This window comes from Ambystoma mexicanum, chromosome 13 (genome assembly GCF_040938575.1).
Source record: "Ambystoma mexicanum isolate Mex_15411 chromosome 13, UKY_AmexF1_1, whole genome shotgun sequence".
NCBI lineage: Eukaryota > Metazoa > Chordata > Amphibia > Caudata > Ambystomatidae > Ambystoma > Ambystoma mexicanum.
In genome coordinates, this window is record NC_090938.1 from 235,422,638 (window position 1) to 235,443,267 (window position 20,630).

The following is a 20,630-nucleotide window of genomic DNA, read 5'->3' on the forward strand; positions in this document are numbered from 1 at the left end:
CCAGACGATCGCTGTGAGCCCCGCAGACTGCAACACCCAGCCCCAGTGGGTTCACGGGTAAGTACCAGCCGGCATCCACGCCTTCAACTGTTTCCACAAACCATTTGACAGGACAACCCCAGCCCACACCCTGACGCCCACGCTCCTCGAGCACCAGCTAGCTCACACCACCGGCCAATTTTCACCCCGCCATCCCCCCACTCCTTACTAAACGCCCAACTGTATCCAGTATATTCACCTCTCCTCACAACCTTCCTAATACCGACCACGGGCATCTTCAAACCATTATGCAGGTAACATGCCCTCAATTTACTAAGGGCGACATTAAACCCTTATGCAGGTATTCGGACCAATATATCGTGCCCAGGTTTGCACTCTAGCACCATTAGCTTCCTTATCCGTGCCTGAACTCAAGCCTTGCCAACAGGGGGACGGCCATCCCCACCCAATTGGGGACCTGATAAGGTTAATTGTCCTTGTAGACCAGCTCCCTATACCATAACAAACTGATTATAAAGGACTCCAAATGTAAAGCACTGGGTAACCTAGCAACCAGCAATGCTAGCCCCCCACACCCCACCACGTCACTTTACACTGACGGGCCCCCATCCTCTCCACCCATTAGCGTCCCAACAGAATCTGCTAGCCACAGCCAACGAGTACCCAGCTTGCATTGGCCCTGGCCTCCATCCAATGACACAACTAGTATTAAACACAGACTCGGGGCTGCACAGGATCGCTAATTAGACGATCGCCACGAGCACCGCTGAAAGCTAGAGCCAGCCCTGTCGAGCCTAATGTTAAGTGCCAGCCGGCATCCGCGCCTGAACATCCGCCGTAAACCAAGAGATATGACCACCCCAGCCTGCAACCTGTCACCCACGCCCAATTACATTGGGCACTCAATCACTACAACAAGCGCTGGTCCGGAGCCACAGGGGTTCCATTCCCCCTCTGGCTCTCCCACTAGAACATGTCAAGTGGGCGCCACCCCACCGCCGCTGCCAAACACTGGGCTTTCCATCGCGGCACTCGGCTGCCGGTCCCAAACCACTGGGTGCCAAACAGTCTGCCCCCAACCCATTATCAAGTCCACCATGACTGGGATGACCCAGGACCCACGGTTCTCCCCATCCACAGCCACCACCAGCCGCCTTACACATGCAGTCAAAGCCTCTGCAGCCACCTCTAGCCACACCGCAAGTGCGTTAGCTGCCAGGGGCACTCCCCCACCAGGCACTAACTACCCCCAACCAATATATTGTGCTCCTCTGCCCGTTACTAGGCCAACTGTCCCTAACGCATCCTCTTTTCTTGACAATACAGGAGCTAACGAGCTATTCAGACAGGACCCACCAGGCCGCTTGTTTCAGAATAAGCACCAACACTGACTACTTAAACACAAGTCTACTAGTATGCCTATCCCCTATACTAATGCATCCCCTTCTTTCTCCCCTCCTTGTGCTGAATATCATGACCATTGTTGTGACATGATACCTTGCCTCCTAATTCTATCGTTCGGTTGGTTTTGTTTTTACCATGTCACACACACGGCTGACGCCTCACACCTCACTCCCGGTTCACCACTAACCGTCTTATGTACAAATGCCAAATGCCCACTTCTATACCATGTACTATCAACAATGTTTCCAACTTTCGAAATGAACTTTGTAACTACAAATACTAACCTAACTTGTATTAACATCGTCAAATGATAAACATGTCTATCACGGTAGTCTGCCACAATACTTGTTAACACCATCACAATATTGCACAGCCTTGAAAAATACCCTTGGTCGAAACACGTGTTGGCACTCTAGAAATGCAAACCGCAAAATGTGTCTATACATCTGTGCACAATCATGTCTGCCAATACATGGCATATATCGTAACTATACCATCAAACCATTAAAAATCAAGCTTACAACGGTTTCTTGATTTATTGGAGACATAATACAGGATATTGACATACCATCTGGCAACCACCTTATCCAGCGCCACAGTAACTGGGGTTCCTAAACCGTCTCCATTTCCTCAAACTCGACCCTCCCAAAACCGAATACCTAATCTGCCCCCCAAAAGCACATACCAGACTTCACCCCCCTGGATCCAAGAACTCGCCATGGACATTCTACACACATCCCTCTACACATCTGTTGAATTCCCTGCTTAACCATCTATACCCACCTTTCCTTCACACACCACATATCCACTTTCACCAAAACGTACAAGCTACAACTATACCTTGTACGCAAAATCACACATCCTTCCTCCTGACGACTTCTGCACCGCAGCCCAAGCACTGGTTCTAAGCTGATCTATGCAAATGCTATCCTCCCTGGACTCCCCAGCAACATCCTTGCCCCTCTGAAAGCAGTCACACATCACCCTTGTCCAGCTCCACTGCCTTACCATATCCCAGATAATTTCTTTCAAACTACTCTGCATTGTATTCAAAGCCATCCACCTCAAAACTCATCTTACATGCATGTGAAACTCAAGCCTATCATCCACACAAAAACCAGACAAGCCAGCCAACACCTTCTACTCATTACTCTCCGCAAACACACATGCACAAACAAGGGCATAGAACACCCTACATCTCCACATACACACTGCATCCCCCATCACTTTTCAGAAACAGTCTAAACACATTCCTACTTTGCCACACATTACCCTGCCATCCTGCACTGCAATCACTTGTCTATCCTAATCTTCCTATCCTTTCCTGAAAACATGTTTTAACTTCTTTTCGCCAACTCCCAATTTAACAATATTTGAACCATGTAAGACACTGAGACCCTCTGGGTAGGGCCAGCGCTAAGCAAAAAATTCAAATAAATGACCTAGTAGCGACAGAAGGTGAAATCATGTGTAGGCGTTTTTTATTAAAAACCCATGGGATCCCACAAAAATAAAAGCGTGCCAGAGGAGGCGGGGCGAGCGTCCCCTCATAGCTGCATCCCAATGGAACTCCCTCCCGCCCGCGCTCTGTGCCTACAGCTCACATTGGGCGTTCAGGAAAGCACTAAAACATTCCTCTTTACCTTACCTGGTCTTTACAAACTAAACGGTAGAAGCATCAAGCCTCTCTAATCCTCATCTCGCCCTGCCTATTCTTGTTCTTCCAATATCTGCTGTTTTCCCAAATGCATGCTAGCTCTGACTTGCCAAATTTATGTATCATGTTACTGGTTCACAACAACGCCCTGATGCCCACGGGCTTAGGCACTTAACAAATGCAAATAAATTAATAGATGATCCCAAAACTGAGGACCAGGACTATGCCTTTGTGAGCCTTACTGCCCACCAGGCTTTCGAATGTGGATTGGTTTTACCTGGCACAGGTACTGAAATTGACTGGAAACACAGTTCATCAATTAATTTCCAGTGGCCAGAATCCGGACCAATAGAACAGTCAGGTAGGTGACCGGTTGGCAAGACAAGACAAGTTTGCCTCATGGCACCTTTTTATTTTTTGAGTTGGTTATGAAATCACTGGCTTCTTTGTTCCAGTCCAGGTTTGCGGAAGATGGCATCAGTGTATCAAGCCAACACCATGCAAGTGCTTTGTGCACATGACTTTCTTTCATATGTCGAGGAGCCTTGTAGAGGATTTAGTTAAATGTTGGAGCTGGTTAAGGAGTTTGACCAGTTTATCTGCAGTTCCAGGATCAACCCAAAGTCTCACATACCCTTTACTTTGGACCAGGGGTAAGGTTGTGCATGGTTTCCCATTACAGATAGCGGCATCCCCATTCAGAAATATAGGCATTGGTGTCAGTCACTAAGTGGCTACAATATAGGAAGAAAACTACCAAAGCTGTTAGGTTTTGAAAGTTATCTAGAGTTCTGGCTGCTGTTTCCCATCTCTTATGGGCAAATGATACTGCTTTTCAGGTTTTCATTTAATACATGCCCTTGAGGATACTGTGGTGAGTCAGACAGAGGAGACTACTGTCCCTTATCCACCAACTTAAGGAAAACTTACTCAAGGCCCTATTCGAATGAGTTTCCTAAGTGAAAAAAACAATAAAAGGAGCTCCTCAGAATGTCTTAAAAAAACAAAATTCTCTCAAAAGCTACGCTTACCTGTCGATGCCCTACCACTATGAAAGAAAGAACAAGAAACATCTTAGCTTAGTGTAAGGGTTTCTCCCCTTGAAGGATTTGTGGTGGCTGGTTTTCTGACCCCCACCCAATGTTTTATAATCTCTTCAATTTCCTGGCTTCATGAATAGTACACATCAATGGTGTCAAGTTCAAAAAGAAATATGTCTCTTGACTTTGGATAACACAATGTCTAGGGCAGTTATTCCTAAACTCATGCCAATTAACCCTCCTTTGGGTTTGTATTTTCCTGACACTGGTAAACTAAGGGTTATCAAGAAATAAAGTTCCATCTGTTACTCTGTTCTTGTGCAACTTGGTCATAGTAGCGAGGTTGTGGATGTGTTTCATGGAGCCTACTGTCTCTAGTCTTCCTTCTGCTTGTGAGTTTATCCGTATCGCAGCTCCATGTGGACCACAGGCTTGTTCTTCCCTGTGCAGTATGCTGCTTCCATCCCTGTGTGGAATGCTCCTTCTCTCAGCCCCAGTCAGGCTATGAGCTGGTTCAGCCTAGCTCTGTATCTCTTCTAACCCCTTGCAGGGTTCTCCATTTTTTAGCCACAGGTGGGTTATGGGCTTGGTCCACCATGTTTGCTGCTTTCTGCACCCGTTGACTAGTCCCTCACGGAAACTGCATACCACCACCCCAACTGCGGTGCTCCATACTGGTGTCCGGGTCTGTGGCCTCTGCGAATACACACCTTTGTTTCCAGTTCAGGATGCACAGTCTTTCCCAGCTTCTCTTCCTCACATTTAGGACTGCTGCATTTGAGCATTGGGATGCCAATACTTTGTGGTGCTTCTCTGCTCCCTTCTTGCCTCAGCAGACCATGTCTGCTTCAGGTCCCTGCCTTTCTCGAAGTGCCTGCGTACCTCCCGGAGCCCTGTGACTTCACTCACTACGTCCTTGTGGTTCTAAGCTCTGGCCGAGAGACTGCCTCCCTCCTGTGGGCCTGCGTTCCGCCTTCTCTGGCAGGACTCTCTAATTGCCCCGCTCCACCAAAATAAATGAGTTGCATAAGGCAAGTGAAGCAAAAAGTCAGGCTTGGCAAACAGCTGGAGGTTTTATTGATTTTAATCGAAACCATTTTGGTTAAAAATAAATCCTTTTCAATTAGTCTTTTTTCGGGTTCCATAAAATTGGTGCACCTAAGAGTAACTCTGCCTTGACAAGCCATACCCTCGCCTTTTTATTTATAAGAAATCTGTTTTTTATCTCAGACAAATGTTACCCAAAAGTGTAGGTGTTTGCAACCTTTGGCTCTCCAGATGTTTCGGCCTACAATTACCATGCAATCTGGCTATTGACTATGCTGGTTCAGGATGATAGGAGTTGTAGTCCATAACATCTGGCGAGCCAAAGGAGTTTTTTCTCCAATATTAACAGATGTTCAACGAAGCAAAGAACAAAGCTGCTAGGCCATCTACATTTTAATTATGTTGTAATTGCTTTTTTAAAATATGCAATTGTTTATGTATTCATGGGTTGAATGTTGTATTTTAATAGTTTAAGGCTTTGTGATTTACTTATGCCACATAATCTGTCAAGCAAGAAAGACTAATCGATAAGTACTTATCATATGTCATCACCTTTTTGATTTTTACTGTAATTTGCCTCTGGTGATTGACTACCCCCCCCCCCCCCCACACCCTCCCAACCATTTGACTGAGATGTTCTTTCTCCAATCTTGTACTTAAGTTTGATGCAATTGAGTTTACAGTTTTTATTTCTACACATGCCTGCGACTATTCTGTATGTAAGCTGGCCTGCATAATTAAATTCCTTTTTCCATACACAGGCAAAAATGGTCATACGGCAGCTGCTGCCCAATGGGTTGAGGGAGTCTATCAGCAAGGTACGTTCCAGTGTGGCCTATGCTGTGTCTGCCATCGCACACTGGGACTGGCCTGAGGCCTGGCCCCAGCTCTTCAGCCTTCTGATGGAGATGCTGGTCAGTGGGGATCTAAATGCTGTGCACGGAGCCATGAGGGTCCTGACAGGTGAGTTACGAGAGTGTTTAGGTCTACTCTAGCCGCTCCACTTTTTTGTAATTAAAACGGCTGGTGCATTTTGGACTAGCCATATTGGACCCATGAAAAGGAATGGTGAAGAGTAGTTAAGATGGGAGCTTGCCCTATCTTGTGCACCCAAACAAAGTGGTGAAAGCAGTGAATCCTCAGGAGGTGATCCATACAGGCCAGAGTCGTGAGAGTCTGTTTAAAGCTCTGTGATGGGTGTGCTTCATTTATTTATATGAATTTATAGAGCGCACAAACGGCCCAGGAGCATTGTGGCGCTTTTACAAAGAGCTTGCTTAGTTGCAAGGTATAGGAAGACATAACCGAGGTTACGTAGTTACAGTGGTTGTAGAAATGATAGCATTACATTGAGACAGATACAATGGGAAGTTAAACAGACAGTTACAGCAAATGTGGTTTCGGCAGGTTCCGGGGTTACAGGAGGAACAGATCTTTGCAGGACTAGTTAAATAGCTTGGTTTTGAGTGCTTTCCGGAAAGCTGTGAGGGAGTTCTCATTCCTGAGTGAGGTGGGTAGAACGTTCCAACTTGTAGGTGCTAGGAATGGAAAGCTCGCCCCTCCGGCTCTGGTTCTTTTAACAGTCGGGACAAGGAGCTGGCTGGAGTGCTGGACTCTCTTGGGTCTAGTAGAAGTGGCCCGGTAAATTCTTTCTGCCAGGTAAGGTGGGTGAGGCGGGGGGGCTGAGAGGGAGAGGCACCTGTGGGTGATGGTCAGGGTTTTAAAGAGTATGCCCTCTGACAGGAAGCCAGCGGGCCTCACGTTGGGTCTGTCAGATGTGCTCGGTTTTGGAAATGCTTAATGTCGCTCTAAGGGCATTATTTTGGATGATTTGCAGTTCATTGAGGTACCTAAAAACGGAGCGTTGCAATAATCCAGCTTGGCCCCAATTGTGGCCCTAGCTATGGTGAGGCAGTTTTTGGAAGAGAGGTACGGTTTGACTATTTATGATTTTGTTGGCGAGTGTGGCCGATGAAGAGATGACGCTGGTTTGGCATGTCATTGGGAGGGTGGAATCCAGGAAGACTCCCAATGTTTTAACTGCTGCTGAGGCAGTGATAACTATTCTCAATATTAAAGGATTTATATTGGCTGTCAAGTTTTTCTTTTGGTCCTACTAGAAGGATTTCTGTTTTGTCTCCATTTTAGACACAATCCATTAGCCTCCATCCAGGCTTGGATGAGGGCATATGTTTTGCTGAGTGTGGCAGAGTCGAGATTGTAGGAGCCAGAGAGGGGGTGAGAACTAAGTTATCATTGTCATAGTTGGTGTATGCTATGCTGTGATTGTCCAGATCATTGAAAAGTGGAAGGGTAAAAATGTTGTATAGTGTATGCGAGGTGCGGGAGCCTTGTGGTACTCCACAGTGCAGTGGATGGTGGTCGGGGCAGCACATGCATGGCCAGATAACACACTCATAAGTCTTCCTACCAGGAAGGAAGTGATCCAGGAAGTGATTTCTTGAGAGAATAAGGCAGCATCCCTGATATGCCTGCAGTGGGTCTTTTAATCTACAAGATCAAAAGCTGCCGACAGGTCAAGGAGCAGGAGCAGCACTGGGTTACCTTTGTCCATAATTTCTCCTAACTGTTTTTTAAGGCCGAGTAGGGCAGACTGTTCCATGTTTTGGACGGATGCCTGATTGCCTCTTACCAAGGATATTGTTGGTTTCCAAGAAATGTTGGATTTGTACGTAGGCAGCCTTGTCCAAGATTTTTAGCAAAAATGTCATGGTAGTTATGGGTCTGTAGTAGTTTGGGGAATCCGGATCCAAGGATTTATTTTAAACAAAATGTTTTTTTTAAGCAGAGGGCCAACCCATGACTCTTTGAGGTAGGATGGGGACAATGCCCGAGGCAAGCGAGGCATTGATGAAAGCTGGAAGGAATGAGGCAAGTCAGTCTGTGCAGTCTTTTATGAGGTTAGCAGGGCAGATATTCCCCTTGCAGAGATGGTTTGATCTGGTTCATGATGGCTAAAACTTCAGCCTCAGTAACTTCTCGGAAGGAGAAGCACTTTTTATCTTCGTTAGGCTTCGTGAAAGGTGTTGTGGGGGGAGCTGGCTTTAGGTAATGCTTTGTAGTGAGTTTTTCTTTTTTTTTTTTTTTTTTCTGGAGGAGGTTTTTATTCAGCATGGCAGACTGGATATTGATGCACCAGGCTTAATCTTTCACGGTTTCTTGGGTGTTGGTAGACGGGGCAGCCAATTCCTTGAATATAGTGAACAACTCCTTAGATTCGGATGTTGCATTTGAGATTCTAGCGTTATAGGCCGCTTCATGCATCGATGAAGTGTCCAGGATCAATTTGAAAGTCAGCATCGCTAGAATGAGATAATTTCTGAAGTGGGGAGTGTGCAACAGGACTAAAGAATAATGAATCTATAGTAAGGGGATTTTATAGAAAAAATATGTGCAGTGAAATTACTGAGTGCTGTTCAGGCAAACAACGTATTCAAATCAATCCGATGTAATCTGGACAATGTCACTAGGAGTGGGATGTATAGCGTTGGTGAGTGCCAGTTTGGGCTGGTCCTTAACGATGACAGACTAGGTAATTTGAATAGCCAGGTTTTACGGGAATATCTAAAAGGTAAGTGGTTCTTGGTGAAGGGGAAAAAAGGAGGATGATTCCCCCCCCCCCCCTCCCCCTCTCCTCCCTTAAGGGCTGACCTAATGTTTTTGAGGGGCTTGGTTGTGTACCTCTTTCGGTGCCCTCCAGCATACCTGATAATATCGAGTAGGAGGGGAGGTAAAATTTGGTGGTGGAACCTGGATACAGGAATCTTACCTGCCCGGCCCCACCCACCCCCTGGAATAGATGGCTGCCTTACTCTAAGGAAGACCTGCAAGCACCATCATAAGAATTGTCACTGTAACCACACTTGACTATTATATTGAGCCTGTTTAACTCTATGGGATACTTTATTTTTGAATTCCTTCAAAGTACTCAAAACTGGTAACTTACCAGAGACTATTGGACAGTTATCTCTAGGGTTGTACTTCTTTCGTTTGTTTTGCAATTTGCTGATGTTCCTTAAATAATCCTCCACTAAGCTCCCCCCCAACCCCTCCCACTGTTCACAACTCTCTCCTGGTCAGACCAGAACAGTCTCTCCTTGCATCTCCTACCTGGGTCCCCTCGGCCCTCTGACCGCACCTCCTCCAGCCCTGCCAACCTTGTTCACAAAGATCTGTCCGATGAAACGAGTGTCAGCTGCTGCCTTCACATCTCCCCCTCCCTGTCCCCCCCCCCCCTCCTGCCACCCCACATTCTACCTCTGACTCTGCTCTCAGCAACCTCCATCTCGCCATTACCAACATTCTGGAAATTCTTGCCCCAGTCGTGAGGATTCACCTGAAACCTGCCTCCAAGCGTATTACCTGGTACGACTCTGAACTTGCAGCCTTTAAACGTAAGTGCAGAGCTGTGGAATGGAAGGGGCAAAACTCGATCTCGCCCTCTGACAAACTGGCCTGCCGTCTGATCCAAAGGCAATACAGACTCTCCGTCCGCGCCATAACAAGGGCCACATCCAGGCACGGGTATCTGGTGCATCCAACAACACAACTGAACTCTTTCAAATCTGCAGGGAACTAGCCAACCTTTCCGCAGTCTCCTTCTCCCTTCTTCCATCCCAGGCCCTCTGCAATGCGCTGACCACACACTTCACCAGTAAAACTCTGGACATCTTGAGCAGCCTTGCAACCCTCTCCCCCAACCCCTCCCACACTCCCTTGCCTATTATGGCCTCCCACCCAGCTCCTTTCTCTGGCTCTCCCTCCTCCCCTGATGAGGGCACCAGAGTTGTCTGCTCTATGAAGGTCTCATCCAAGCAGGTTTCCCCTTACTCCTCCAGAATCAAGGACAACATTAGCTCTTTTGCCCCTGGACTCGCTGGTTTCTGCAACCACTCTTTTGCCACTGGTTCTTTCCCTTGCTCCTTAAAGCACTCCCTTGTGCGCCCCCTCCTGAGAAAACCTTCAGCAGACCCTACATGCCCAGCCAACTACTGCCCTATTTCTTTGCCCACCCTTCCTTGGGAAACTCCTGGAGAAGCTGGCCCTCCCCCCAACTTACCTCACACACTGAACTTGTTGGCAGTCTCCACAACCATCAGTCTGGATTCTGAGCATCCAGAGGCACGGAAACTGTTCTTCTGAACACCTGTGAGGAACTGCTTGCATCTCTGGACTCTTAACTGTCCAGCTTTCCTCATTCTACTCTCTCTCCACTGCCACTCCATCCTCAGAAAGCAGCTTCAGGATACCGTGGGTATCGCGGAGCGGGCACTGGACTGGCTGACCTCCTTCGTAACTGACAGCTCGGCCCAGGTTATTCCAGTGACATACAATACGCAGATGACTCACAACTCTTTTTCAAACTTCCTGCTGACCCTCTTGCATCTTTCATCCCGGACTGCCCATCTGCCATCCAGGTCAGGTGCACTTCTAACGATCTCTGCCTCAATGCCATCAAGATTGAGATCCTTCCTATTGGGACCCCTACTCCCTCTTTCTTCCCCTCTCTGGCCATCCTCTATGGGGTCTCCCCCTTCTCCATCTAAAGCCAGAAACCTTGGAGTCATCTTCGACTCCTCTTTCCTTACTCCTCACATTAAGGACATTGCCAAGGAATCCAACTTTCAACTCTTCCTTCTCAAAGGAATTCTCCTTTTTCTCACTTCCCCCAGAAGCTCAATGTTACCAGAGCTCTGGGTCTCTCCAGGCTAGACTATTGCAATAGCCTTCTCTGGAATCTACCCTCTTCCTCTCTACGACCTCCTCCAGCTCATCCAGAATAGGGCAGCAAGACGTATCCTTGGCCTCAAGCCCAGGGACCGCAGCTCACCTGCCCTAAAAACTCTTCACTGTCGCCCGGTTGCTGCAAGGATCAAGGCCAAATCACTTTGCATCATCCATAAGGCTTTCTGGAGCTGGGGACTATGTGATATATAACTTGCTCTTATTAAATACTCTCCCTGTAGACCTTTACGTTCCTCTGGTACCAACTCTGTCAAGCGTTTCGCTAAACCAAAGGCTGGAGGCCAATCTTTCCTCAGCTGGCTCCCTCTTATGGAACAGTCTGCCCCTTCCTCTTTGTCTTGAGTCGGACCTCCTCAAATTCCGTTAGCTCCTCCAAGACTTTCCTTACTTAATCTGTCACTGTGATTGATGACCAGGTCCCTTATGTGTCCTTCTGAGCCCTGGCCTCCCACACCCAATCGCCCCAGCCTCTGCCTACACATAGCACTTGCCTTGGCACTTACTGACCTTTGCCACTGAACGCCTGCACTTTTTAAATTTATTTTAAACTTTATTATGCACAAGTTTACAGTATTGTCATTCATGAACAGACTTTGGCTGATTGCTGGTACAGGTATTCAAAATACAGTACTTTCTTGGTATTAGTTAATCGTCTTCATTGTTCACATTTTGCTGTTCCAGATACTGCTGAAAATCGCCCCAGATGTCACGCGGGTGACTCGCCGTTGCTTGTAGGATAGTATATGTTTCTTCCATATCATTGGCCCAGACAATATCCTGAAGCCAGTTGTCAAACGTAGAGGCCTCTGGCCATGTCCAACGTGTCAGGATAGCCCTCTTTGCCAATATGAGACCAAGGTTAACACATTTGCGTTTCAGGGGATTCGGCTTCTTCATATCCCAATAAGCATATTGAGGGTTCCCACAGTAGGGGCTGACCCACTATCTCCTATAATGCATGACGTACTGCTTCCCAGTACCCCGACCGTGCCTGACATGACCACAGCATATGCAATATACCAGCTTCCGAAGCATTGCATCTAGGGCATCTCCCGTCCAAGGAGGGGGAACATGTTTATAAGACGGGCCAGAGAAATATGTTCTTTGCAAAATCTTAATGAATCAGCCTGTACCTAGAATTAATTGATACTTGTTTCGTTACTCACTGGTTGCAAATTTGTAGATTATCTACAAACGTGACACCAAGATCCCTTTCCCATTTACACGTTATATCCACCGATTGCACATCCCGAGATGACCAACTTTATATAGTGCCGACACGTCCCCCATAACCACCCCTCTGCTTCCCCGAAAGACAGTAAATGGCTAAGGGATGGGAGCGACGCAGGTTCTCGTGGGAATGGAGGCCCCACTGAGGCCATTGCTGAGCGAATCCCAATATACTGTAAATTGCAGAGCGGTTTATCACCTACGTGTGCCTTAATGGGGTCCCATGAGACGAAGTCCCACTCGTGAAACAAGTCGCCTAAGCGTGATATGCCAGCCTCTTCCCAATGTGATGCCAATAATTTATCCTGTGTTGGACTCTGAAACGTCATGCCCCAAATCAGTATAGCTTGATTATATAACAATGTACTCTTAGGGTGTCTGATTAATTTGGCCCAGGCTTTCCGCGTGGCTGTCAGCGGGTCCAGCTGATGGTATGGTGAGTATTTCCACCTTAATTAATGTTGTTTCCAGCCATCATTAATGTCTATGCTAACGGGACCGTCTTGGTCTAAGGCCCTCAGGCCAACCTTCACCTCTTTGATAGACGCTTCCCATGCCTCATCAACTTCCTCTCCGCTCCCGCTGTCCCCCCTCCTCTGTCCTCGGCTACCTTGCCTCTCCCCTCCCTCCCTGCCCCTTCTCTTGCTCCCTCTTCAACTCCTTCTCCAACACCTCCGCAGGGCGTACCTCTGATCTGTACCCCTCCCTGGAAGTTTTTCAAGGGTGGCAACCTTCTCCACATTGCCACTCTAAATTCTCGCTCTGCCATCAAGCACTCCTCTGATATCTGTCGCCTTCTTGTGGAACTGGACCTCGACGTCCTCGGTCTCACTGAGACCTGGTTCACTGCCAGCTCTGCCACCAGCTTCGACACACTCCTACCTGACGGCTACAAGATCCTCTCTGTGCCCAGGCCTAACCGTTCAGGGGGTGGTGTTGCCCTTATCTTCCCTGAGTGGATTCCTGCCACTGTCACTCCTACGCAGACCTACTCCTCTTTTGAATGTCTTGTCTGCCGACTCTCTCTCTCTCTCCTAGCCATTCCCTTACCGTGGCCACTATCTATCGGCCACCTGGTCAAATTTCCTCCTTCCTCTCTGAGTGGGCTGACCTCTCCTCCTCACTCCTGTCCTCAACCACCCAACTCCTCTTTCTCGGTGACTTCAACATCCACCTCGATGCCTCCTGTCCCCCCACTGGTCTCTTTCGCGAACTCTGCAACTCTCTCTCACTCTCTATTCTCCCGTCTGGGCCTACTCACTCTGCAGGGCACACTCTTGATGCTCTGATCTCTTCTGACCTTCCCCTCTCCCTCCCTCTCTCCACTCCTCTCTCCTGGAGCGATCACTTTCTCCTATCCTCCTACCTCTCCCTCCCCAACCCACAGGCAAAGCCACCCTCTTCACTGCCTCCCACCTTCTCGGTCATCCGACCCATGAAGCGCGTGTCAGTTGAGGCTTTCGCTGCTACCTTCTCGCCCCCTTCTCCCCCCTCGGCTGACTCCCACCCTGACACAGCCCTCTCCATGCTCTATTCCTCTATATCTGATACTCTCGATATCCTTGCCCCCGTCATGAGAATCCGCCTGAAGCCCAAAGCCAAATGTAACTCTTGGTATGACTCGGATCTCGTCACCCTAAAACGCAAGTGCAGGGTGGCAGAGAGGAAATGGCGTGCTTCATGTTCATCCTCTGACAAACTGGCCTGCCGCCTGCTCCAAAGGCAATACCGGCTCTCCGTTCTCACCAAGAAGAGAGCCCTTATCCAAGCCTGCATCTCTGAGGCATCTAACAACTCGGCCGAACTCTTTAAAATCTGCAAGGAGCTGGCCAACCCTGCTGCAGTCTCTACCTCTCCTGTCCCCTCCCAGGCCCTTTGCACTGCACTGGCCTCGCACTTCATCTCAAAAACTCAGGACATCCTGTCCTCGCTCTCCTCCTCTCACCTCCCTCCCTCTCTTCCCGGCTCTTCCTCTTGCTCTCTTGCAGCTGCCCCTCCGCCCTCCTTCTCTGCTTTTCCACCTTTTTCTGCTGATGAGGTTTCCAGACAAGTCCGATCTATGAAAGCCTCGTCTAAACAGGTTCACCCCTGTTCCTCCAAAACCATCAAGGACCACATCGACTCCCTGGCTCCTGCCCTGGCTGACTTTTGCAACCACTCATTCGCCTCTGGAGTCTTCCCATCCCCCCTCAAGCACTCCCTTGTGCACCCCCTCCTCAAGAAACCCTCTTCCGACCCCTCCTGCCCGGCCAACTATCGCCCAATCTCCATTACTCCCTTCCTGGGCAAGCTCCTGGAGAAACTGGCCATCTCCCAGCTTAACCTCCATGCTGAATATGTTGGTAACCTTCATGACCATCAATCCGGCTTCAGAGCGGCCAGAAGCACGGAAACTGCTCTCCTGAACATCCGTGAGGACCTGCTCCTGAACCTCGATTCCAACACTCCCTGTGTTCTCATTCTGCTCGATCTCTCCTCTGCCTTTGACACTGTCAACCATTCCATCCTGCTCAACCGTCTCCGTGATAACCTGGGTATCACTGGTCAGGCTCTGGCATGGCTGACCTCTTTCCTTTCCAGTCGACCCTCCCAGGTCCAAATGGGCTCCTTCCTCTCCGACATCTTTTTCTCCACCTGTGGTGTCCCCCAGGGATCCAACCTCTCTCCCTGGCTTTTCAACCAGTATCTGGCACTCCTTGCCCACCGCATCGCCGCTCTCTGCCCCCACTTCCAGTGCTATGCGGACGATACCCAGCTCATTTTCAGGCTACCCTCGGCCTCCTCCTCTTCTTCCCTCATCTCCGACTGTCTGTCTGCTATCCAGGAATGGTGTGCCGCCAATGACCTCTGCCTTAACGCCAGCAAGACTGAGATTCTACTCATCGGCACACCCACTCCCTCCTTCCCTGCAGCCCTCTGGCCGGCCTCCCTTGGCCCCCTTCCTGCCCCTACCTGCAAGGCTAAAAACCTTGGGGTCATCTTCGACTCCACACTCTCCTTCTCTCCTCATATATCTGACGTCTCTAAGAAGTCACACTACCAGCTGCACCTCCTCAGAGGTATTCTTCCCTTCCTCTCCTTCCCCCAGAAGCTCACTGTCTCCCGAGCCCTGGTTCTCTCAAGGCTGGATTACTGTAACAGCCTCTATCTTAATCTGCCTGCCTCCACTCTCCGCCCTCTGCAACTTATCCAGAACAGAACTGCGAGACTTGTCCTCGGCCTCAAGCCCAGGGACCGTATCTCTCCAGGACTGAAATCTCTTCACTGGCTCCCAGTGGCTGCGAGGATTAAGTTCAAAACCCTCTGCATTGTCCACAAGGCCTTCTGGGGCCTGGGGCCTAAATACCTTCAACTCTCTCTTCCTAAATATCTTCCTTCACGAGCCCTTCGCTCATCCGTCTCCAACTCCCTCATGGTCAGCCGCTTCTCGAAGCAACGAGCTGGGGGTAGATCTCTCTCCGCAGCAGGGGCCTCCCTCTGGAACAGCCTTCCTGCCTCCCTGAAACTTGAGGAGAACCATCTCCGGTTCCGGAAGCACCTCAAAACCTTCCTCTTCGCTTCTGCCTTCTCTCTCCCTCTCCCCTGCTAAACCTGCTTAACTCCCCACTGAAATTCTGCACTAAACCTGCATCTTGGCCACTCTCAGCGACCTCGGTCCAGGGCCCAGCCACTCTCCACTTGCACTGCCTCCCTGGCTCCCCCTGCACTGTGGGACTGTCACTGTATCCCTACAGCCCCCTTCCTAGCACTTGCTCTGCACTTACCTCGCACTTGCCACCAGCTGGCCCTTTTATTTATTATTTATTATTTTATTACGCTACTTACCGTGTACTGCACTTTCCCCCCCTCCTCCTCCCCCTGCACTTTCTCCTTTTCCCCTTACCTCTGCACTTGCCCGATCTGAATGACACCTGGCCTAGTAGGATCGTTTGTCTGTCTTCCCCTTGTTTCCCTCCCTCCCTGCCTCGTCGCGCCTTGAAACACTTGTGTATAGGCGCGTTACAAATACCATATCATATCATATCAATTGAATGTATCAGCAGTGCTGATGAGACCCCCTGCCTTTTCAGCCTCATGTGGCGACTGCGGGCCATTGTCCACCCAATATGTTGCATTATACGCTTGTGCGGCTAAATAATACAATTCAGAATCAGGGGCCGATGGTCCCCAAGCTCAGACGTCAGCATGAGAAGTCAGTTTACGCATATCCGCTCTTTCCAAACAAATGACGAACATACCTGAGCTATTTTATCAAAAAGGGATTTACCAGGCAATAGCGGTATATTGCAAAATAAATAAAAAAGCATAGGTAGAATGCTCATTTTTATCGATGCAACTCGTCCCATCAATGGAATAGGGAGTTGATTCCACCGTTACAGCTTGGTATCAATTTTAGTTATTAGGGAATCATAATTAAGCGATTAAACAATAGCAGGTGAACCCGCAATCTCAATACCGAAGTATCTTGTATTCAAGGGTGACCACTGCAGCCCAAAGATGTTGCATGGCTCCTGTGTGGCGTCCGTTAACGGAAAGACCTCAGACTTGTTACTATTTAAGCGCAAGCCAGAATAGAATATCTCCCAAACTCGCAGCTAATATCCTCTTCAAGTATTTCCCCGGGTCCCTTTTTATATACATTATATCGTCAGCATATAATGTAATAAAAGTTCCACTCGCCCGGCAATGTTGATCCTGGCACAGGCATGGCAGGCTCGCATGAGATCCGCCAATGGTTCCTTCATAAGTCCAAACGGGTGACAATGGGCACCCATGCCTGGTGCTGCCCTCCAGTTCTAATACAGGCGAGAGCACCCCATTCACGTACACTCTGGCATTATGGCAGTGTATAGAAAATTCTCACCTACTTCCTTGAAGTTCGGCCCAAACTCATCATTATTCAGTATCCTAAACAAGAAGGGCCAATCTACTGTATTGAATGCCTTTCGCATAGCCAGTGAAACTGCAACCCCCTGAGCGGCCTATTGTATCTGCGCAATCATGTGCATCTGGCGTATATTGGACGCCGTCGATCTCCCCAAACTAAATCCTGCCTGGTCTCATGCACTATATATGGCAGTACCGGGTTCAGTCTAGATGCCAACATTTTACAAATATTTTCACATCAGTATTAGAGATAATAGACGGTACGATCCACAGTCGTCTGAAGGCTTACCAGGTTTAAGTAATAAAATAATTATCGATTCACGCATGGACTCGGGAAGAGTCCCAGTTTCTAAGTCCTCAGACCAGACTGAAAGCAGTCGGGGAGAGAGCACGTCTATGAATTCCCTGTAAAATGATGTCCCCATTCAATCTGATCCTAGGGCCTTCCCTCTTGGAAGATCACAAATAGCTTCTTTTATTTCAACAAGTTTTATCGGCTCTTCCAATGCATTTTGCATTCTGTGGATAAAGGGAATTCTCAGAAGATGCTCATCTATCCCCGAAACTGTGGCTATGCTTTTAGGGGTGTAGAAGTCTCTATAAAAGCCATAAAATACTGCGTTCACTTCATCCACCTTGTGTGCCACCGAGCTGTTTCGCCGAATTATGCATGATGTATTGGGGCTACCCCTGTCATTGCAAACTGTGCCAACAACTTTCCAGGTCTGTCATGTTCCCCATATCGGCATGCTGCTGCCGGCCTATCGAAATATCGCAACTCCCTATTGGTTATGTCAGGGTTTTTATCTGTGCGTCTTCAGATCATTTTGAATATGGGGTGACGGGTCTACGGGTGTATCTGTGCAACTGCGCCAGTATCTCCTCATTCCTCCTCAGTTCCCTCCTAATGTCAATTAACACACCAAATTCTGTAGACATGGCAATATCCCTAATATACACCTTTAACGCTTGCCAGAGAATGGCTTGTGTGCTTAGTTGACCCTTCATTGATGTCAAAATAGCTATCTATAGGTTGCGTTCTATTTGCCCAGAAAGCCAGGTCCTCCAATGAAGTGGGTTTAAAACTCCATTGCTTTCTTGGTGCAGTGTTCCCAGGAACATCCAATGAGAGCAGAACCGGAGAGTGATCGGATATAGGTAGTATAGGTAGTATCCGGCATTCAGTCACCCAATTTAATAAACTGTGTTACTAGCCATAAGTCGATGTGCAAATGCATATCATGCACCGATGAATAAAAGGTGTATGCACGCTGAGTGTTATTGAGTGCTCGCCACACATCCCTTATCCTCAATGTGCATTAGTATAGTATGTGCTGCGCCTGTTAACGTCCTGGGTGTTGAGGGGTGCGATCTAAATGTATATCCAATATAGTACTGAAGTCACTGCCACAGATAACAGATGCTGTAGGATACTTGGCACACTTCTGAAATAAGATCATAGAAATCTGAGCACATACTATACTAATGCACATTGAGGATTTGGGGATATACTGGAGGGCCGGGTGGCGGGTTGGATTGCGCTTGGCTGGTCCGCTCCGGGGGGTGGGGGTGGGGGTGGGGGTCTGGCCCTTTTTTGTTGCCGTCCATGTGATTGTCAGGCGACGCAGAGGCCCCGCAGGGGTTTGAGGAGAGCGCCGCCCGTGTTGGGCTTGTGACCAGTGTGGGGCCGTGGGGTGGCCCTGCGGAGTACGTGAGCACGGCCGCCCCCCCCCACAGGCTGATTGACTTTGACTTTGACATTGCAGGCTGCAGGGGATGCCCGCAATGTGCATGGCTAGAAATACGCAGACATTGGCCTCCCACTTTATTGTTGCTACTTGGAGCATCACACGCCCTTACCCAACGGGAGGTAGCTGCAGCAGGCGAGTGCTACGTAGGCGTCACCGGCCAGTGGTGCTGACAGCTTGCCTCTCAACTTCGCACCACCTTTGAACTCTGGACAGTGGGGTGTGGGAACCCCATGCTAAACTCAGGGTCTACAGCGCTTATAGGCTCGGCTGGAAATTAGCTGAGTGGCCATTGTGCTGCATGTTTGGGAGACACAAAGGTGCTGCCGCTGGCACGTTGTGTTGCATTCTTAATAACTGACCAACACTCCTCTTGTTTGCTGGATGCTTAAGCAGGAATAAACAAGAGGCACATCCTGCGCTACAAATAGGGATCTGTGTACTTGTTTATTTTGGATCGGGGCGCAGCGGCTGCACCGTGATATATCATGCCTAAGGGTGCTGGTCCAAAACAAATGCGGCTCCTTGGACAAGTTCGCAAAAACCGCCCTGAAATCTGTGGAAATGGCAGGTGAGGGCGCAAGCAATCAGGCGCAGGTGGAGGGAGCCCTGGCCTCGCCACCCGTAGACCTTAAAGGGGTCATGGCTTTAATGCAGCAAGGTTTTGCTTCTATAAACGACAAGTTGGATGGTATAAACGTCAATGTCGCAACTATACGTACCCAACTTGAGAAGGACATGCAGCGGATAACTAAAGCAGAAACACGGTTCAGTACAGCAGAGGATGCCAAAACAGCATTGCAGGGGAATGTGACATCCCTTGAAAGGGAAATGGGCAATATCAAGGCCAAGTGTGAAGACCTAAAAGCAAGGTCGAGACAGAATAACATCCGTATTGTAGGTGTGTCTGAAGACACCCTGAAAGGCGCAATGGAGACTGCACTGGAGGAGCTGCTGGCCGATCCTGGGTGGTCTCTGCTGTTTATAGGGGAACGTGCGCATAGAGCATTACTGGCGAAGCCAAAACTGGGGGGCGGGGGGTACCCCAGACCTATAATTGCCCACCTAATGAACTACAGAGACATGGTACAGAATGGTGCACATTAGAAACACGAGCTGAAGATGCGGTCTAGCGTGATCCGCATCTTTCCAGACTATACTTTAGCGACGCAGCAGGAAAGACGCACATTTGTTGGTGTTAAAAAGCTCCTTAGGGAGCGTGGAATGCCCTGTGCTATGCTTTATCCCACCTGGCTGCAACTACAATTTAACAATAAGACCCATTTCTTTACATTTCCTGAAGCAGGTGCATCATTCGTGGAGGCCAATATTCCGCTTCCTGTGCGGCGAGACCCTGTGGTGACCTGAATTGGTGTGGTAGCAGAATTGTTACCTATGACTATGCAATAATGATGTGTTGATGGTAACAACTGGCCTCTTTCCTAAATTACGTTTCAAAGAGAAGTATTGTTGCTAGAATGGATCTCCACTCGCAGCAGAAACGGCTGCCCACAATTTCAATACTTACACTAGCCTGGGTGGGGTGGTTGGGGGTGTGGGGTGGCAGTAGGCTTGGGGCATGCATAATGTTTGCCGTACTATGTGGGTGGGGATTTTTCTTTTGGGGGGGGGTTGTAAAAATTATAAAAATGCACAAGGTGAATAGAGAATAACAGTGTGATAATGGTGGGTTGCTGGACAAAGATGTCTATTACGAAATACTCAAGAGGTCAGGGTTGGGAGTGATTTAGGTGTGAAGCTACTTAGCTGGGACGTGCGAGGGTTGGGGACCCCAAAGAAGATGCGTACAGTAATTTCATGTCAATAGGGTAGGAGTCAACCTTTTATTTC

General features: G+C 48.7%; 1 protein-coding gene across 1 annotated transcript in view; it reads left to right on the plus strand.

Annotated features, from left to right (window-relative positions):
- IPO9 (importin 9) overlaps nucleotides 1–20,630 on the plus strand; it is a 904,513-nt gene that overhangs the window by 228,463 nt on the left and 655,420 nt on the right. The window contains exon 4 of the mRNA XM_069633697.1: nucleotides 5,910–6,111. Within this exon, the coding sequence (XP_069489798.1) occupies nucleotides 5,910–6,111 (202 nt within the window). The remainder of the gene's footprint in view (nucleotides 1–5,909; nucleotides 6,112–20,630) is intronic.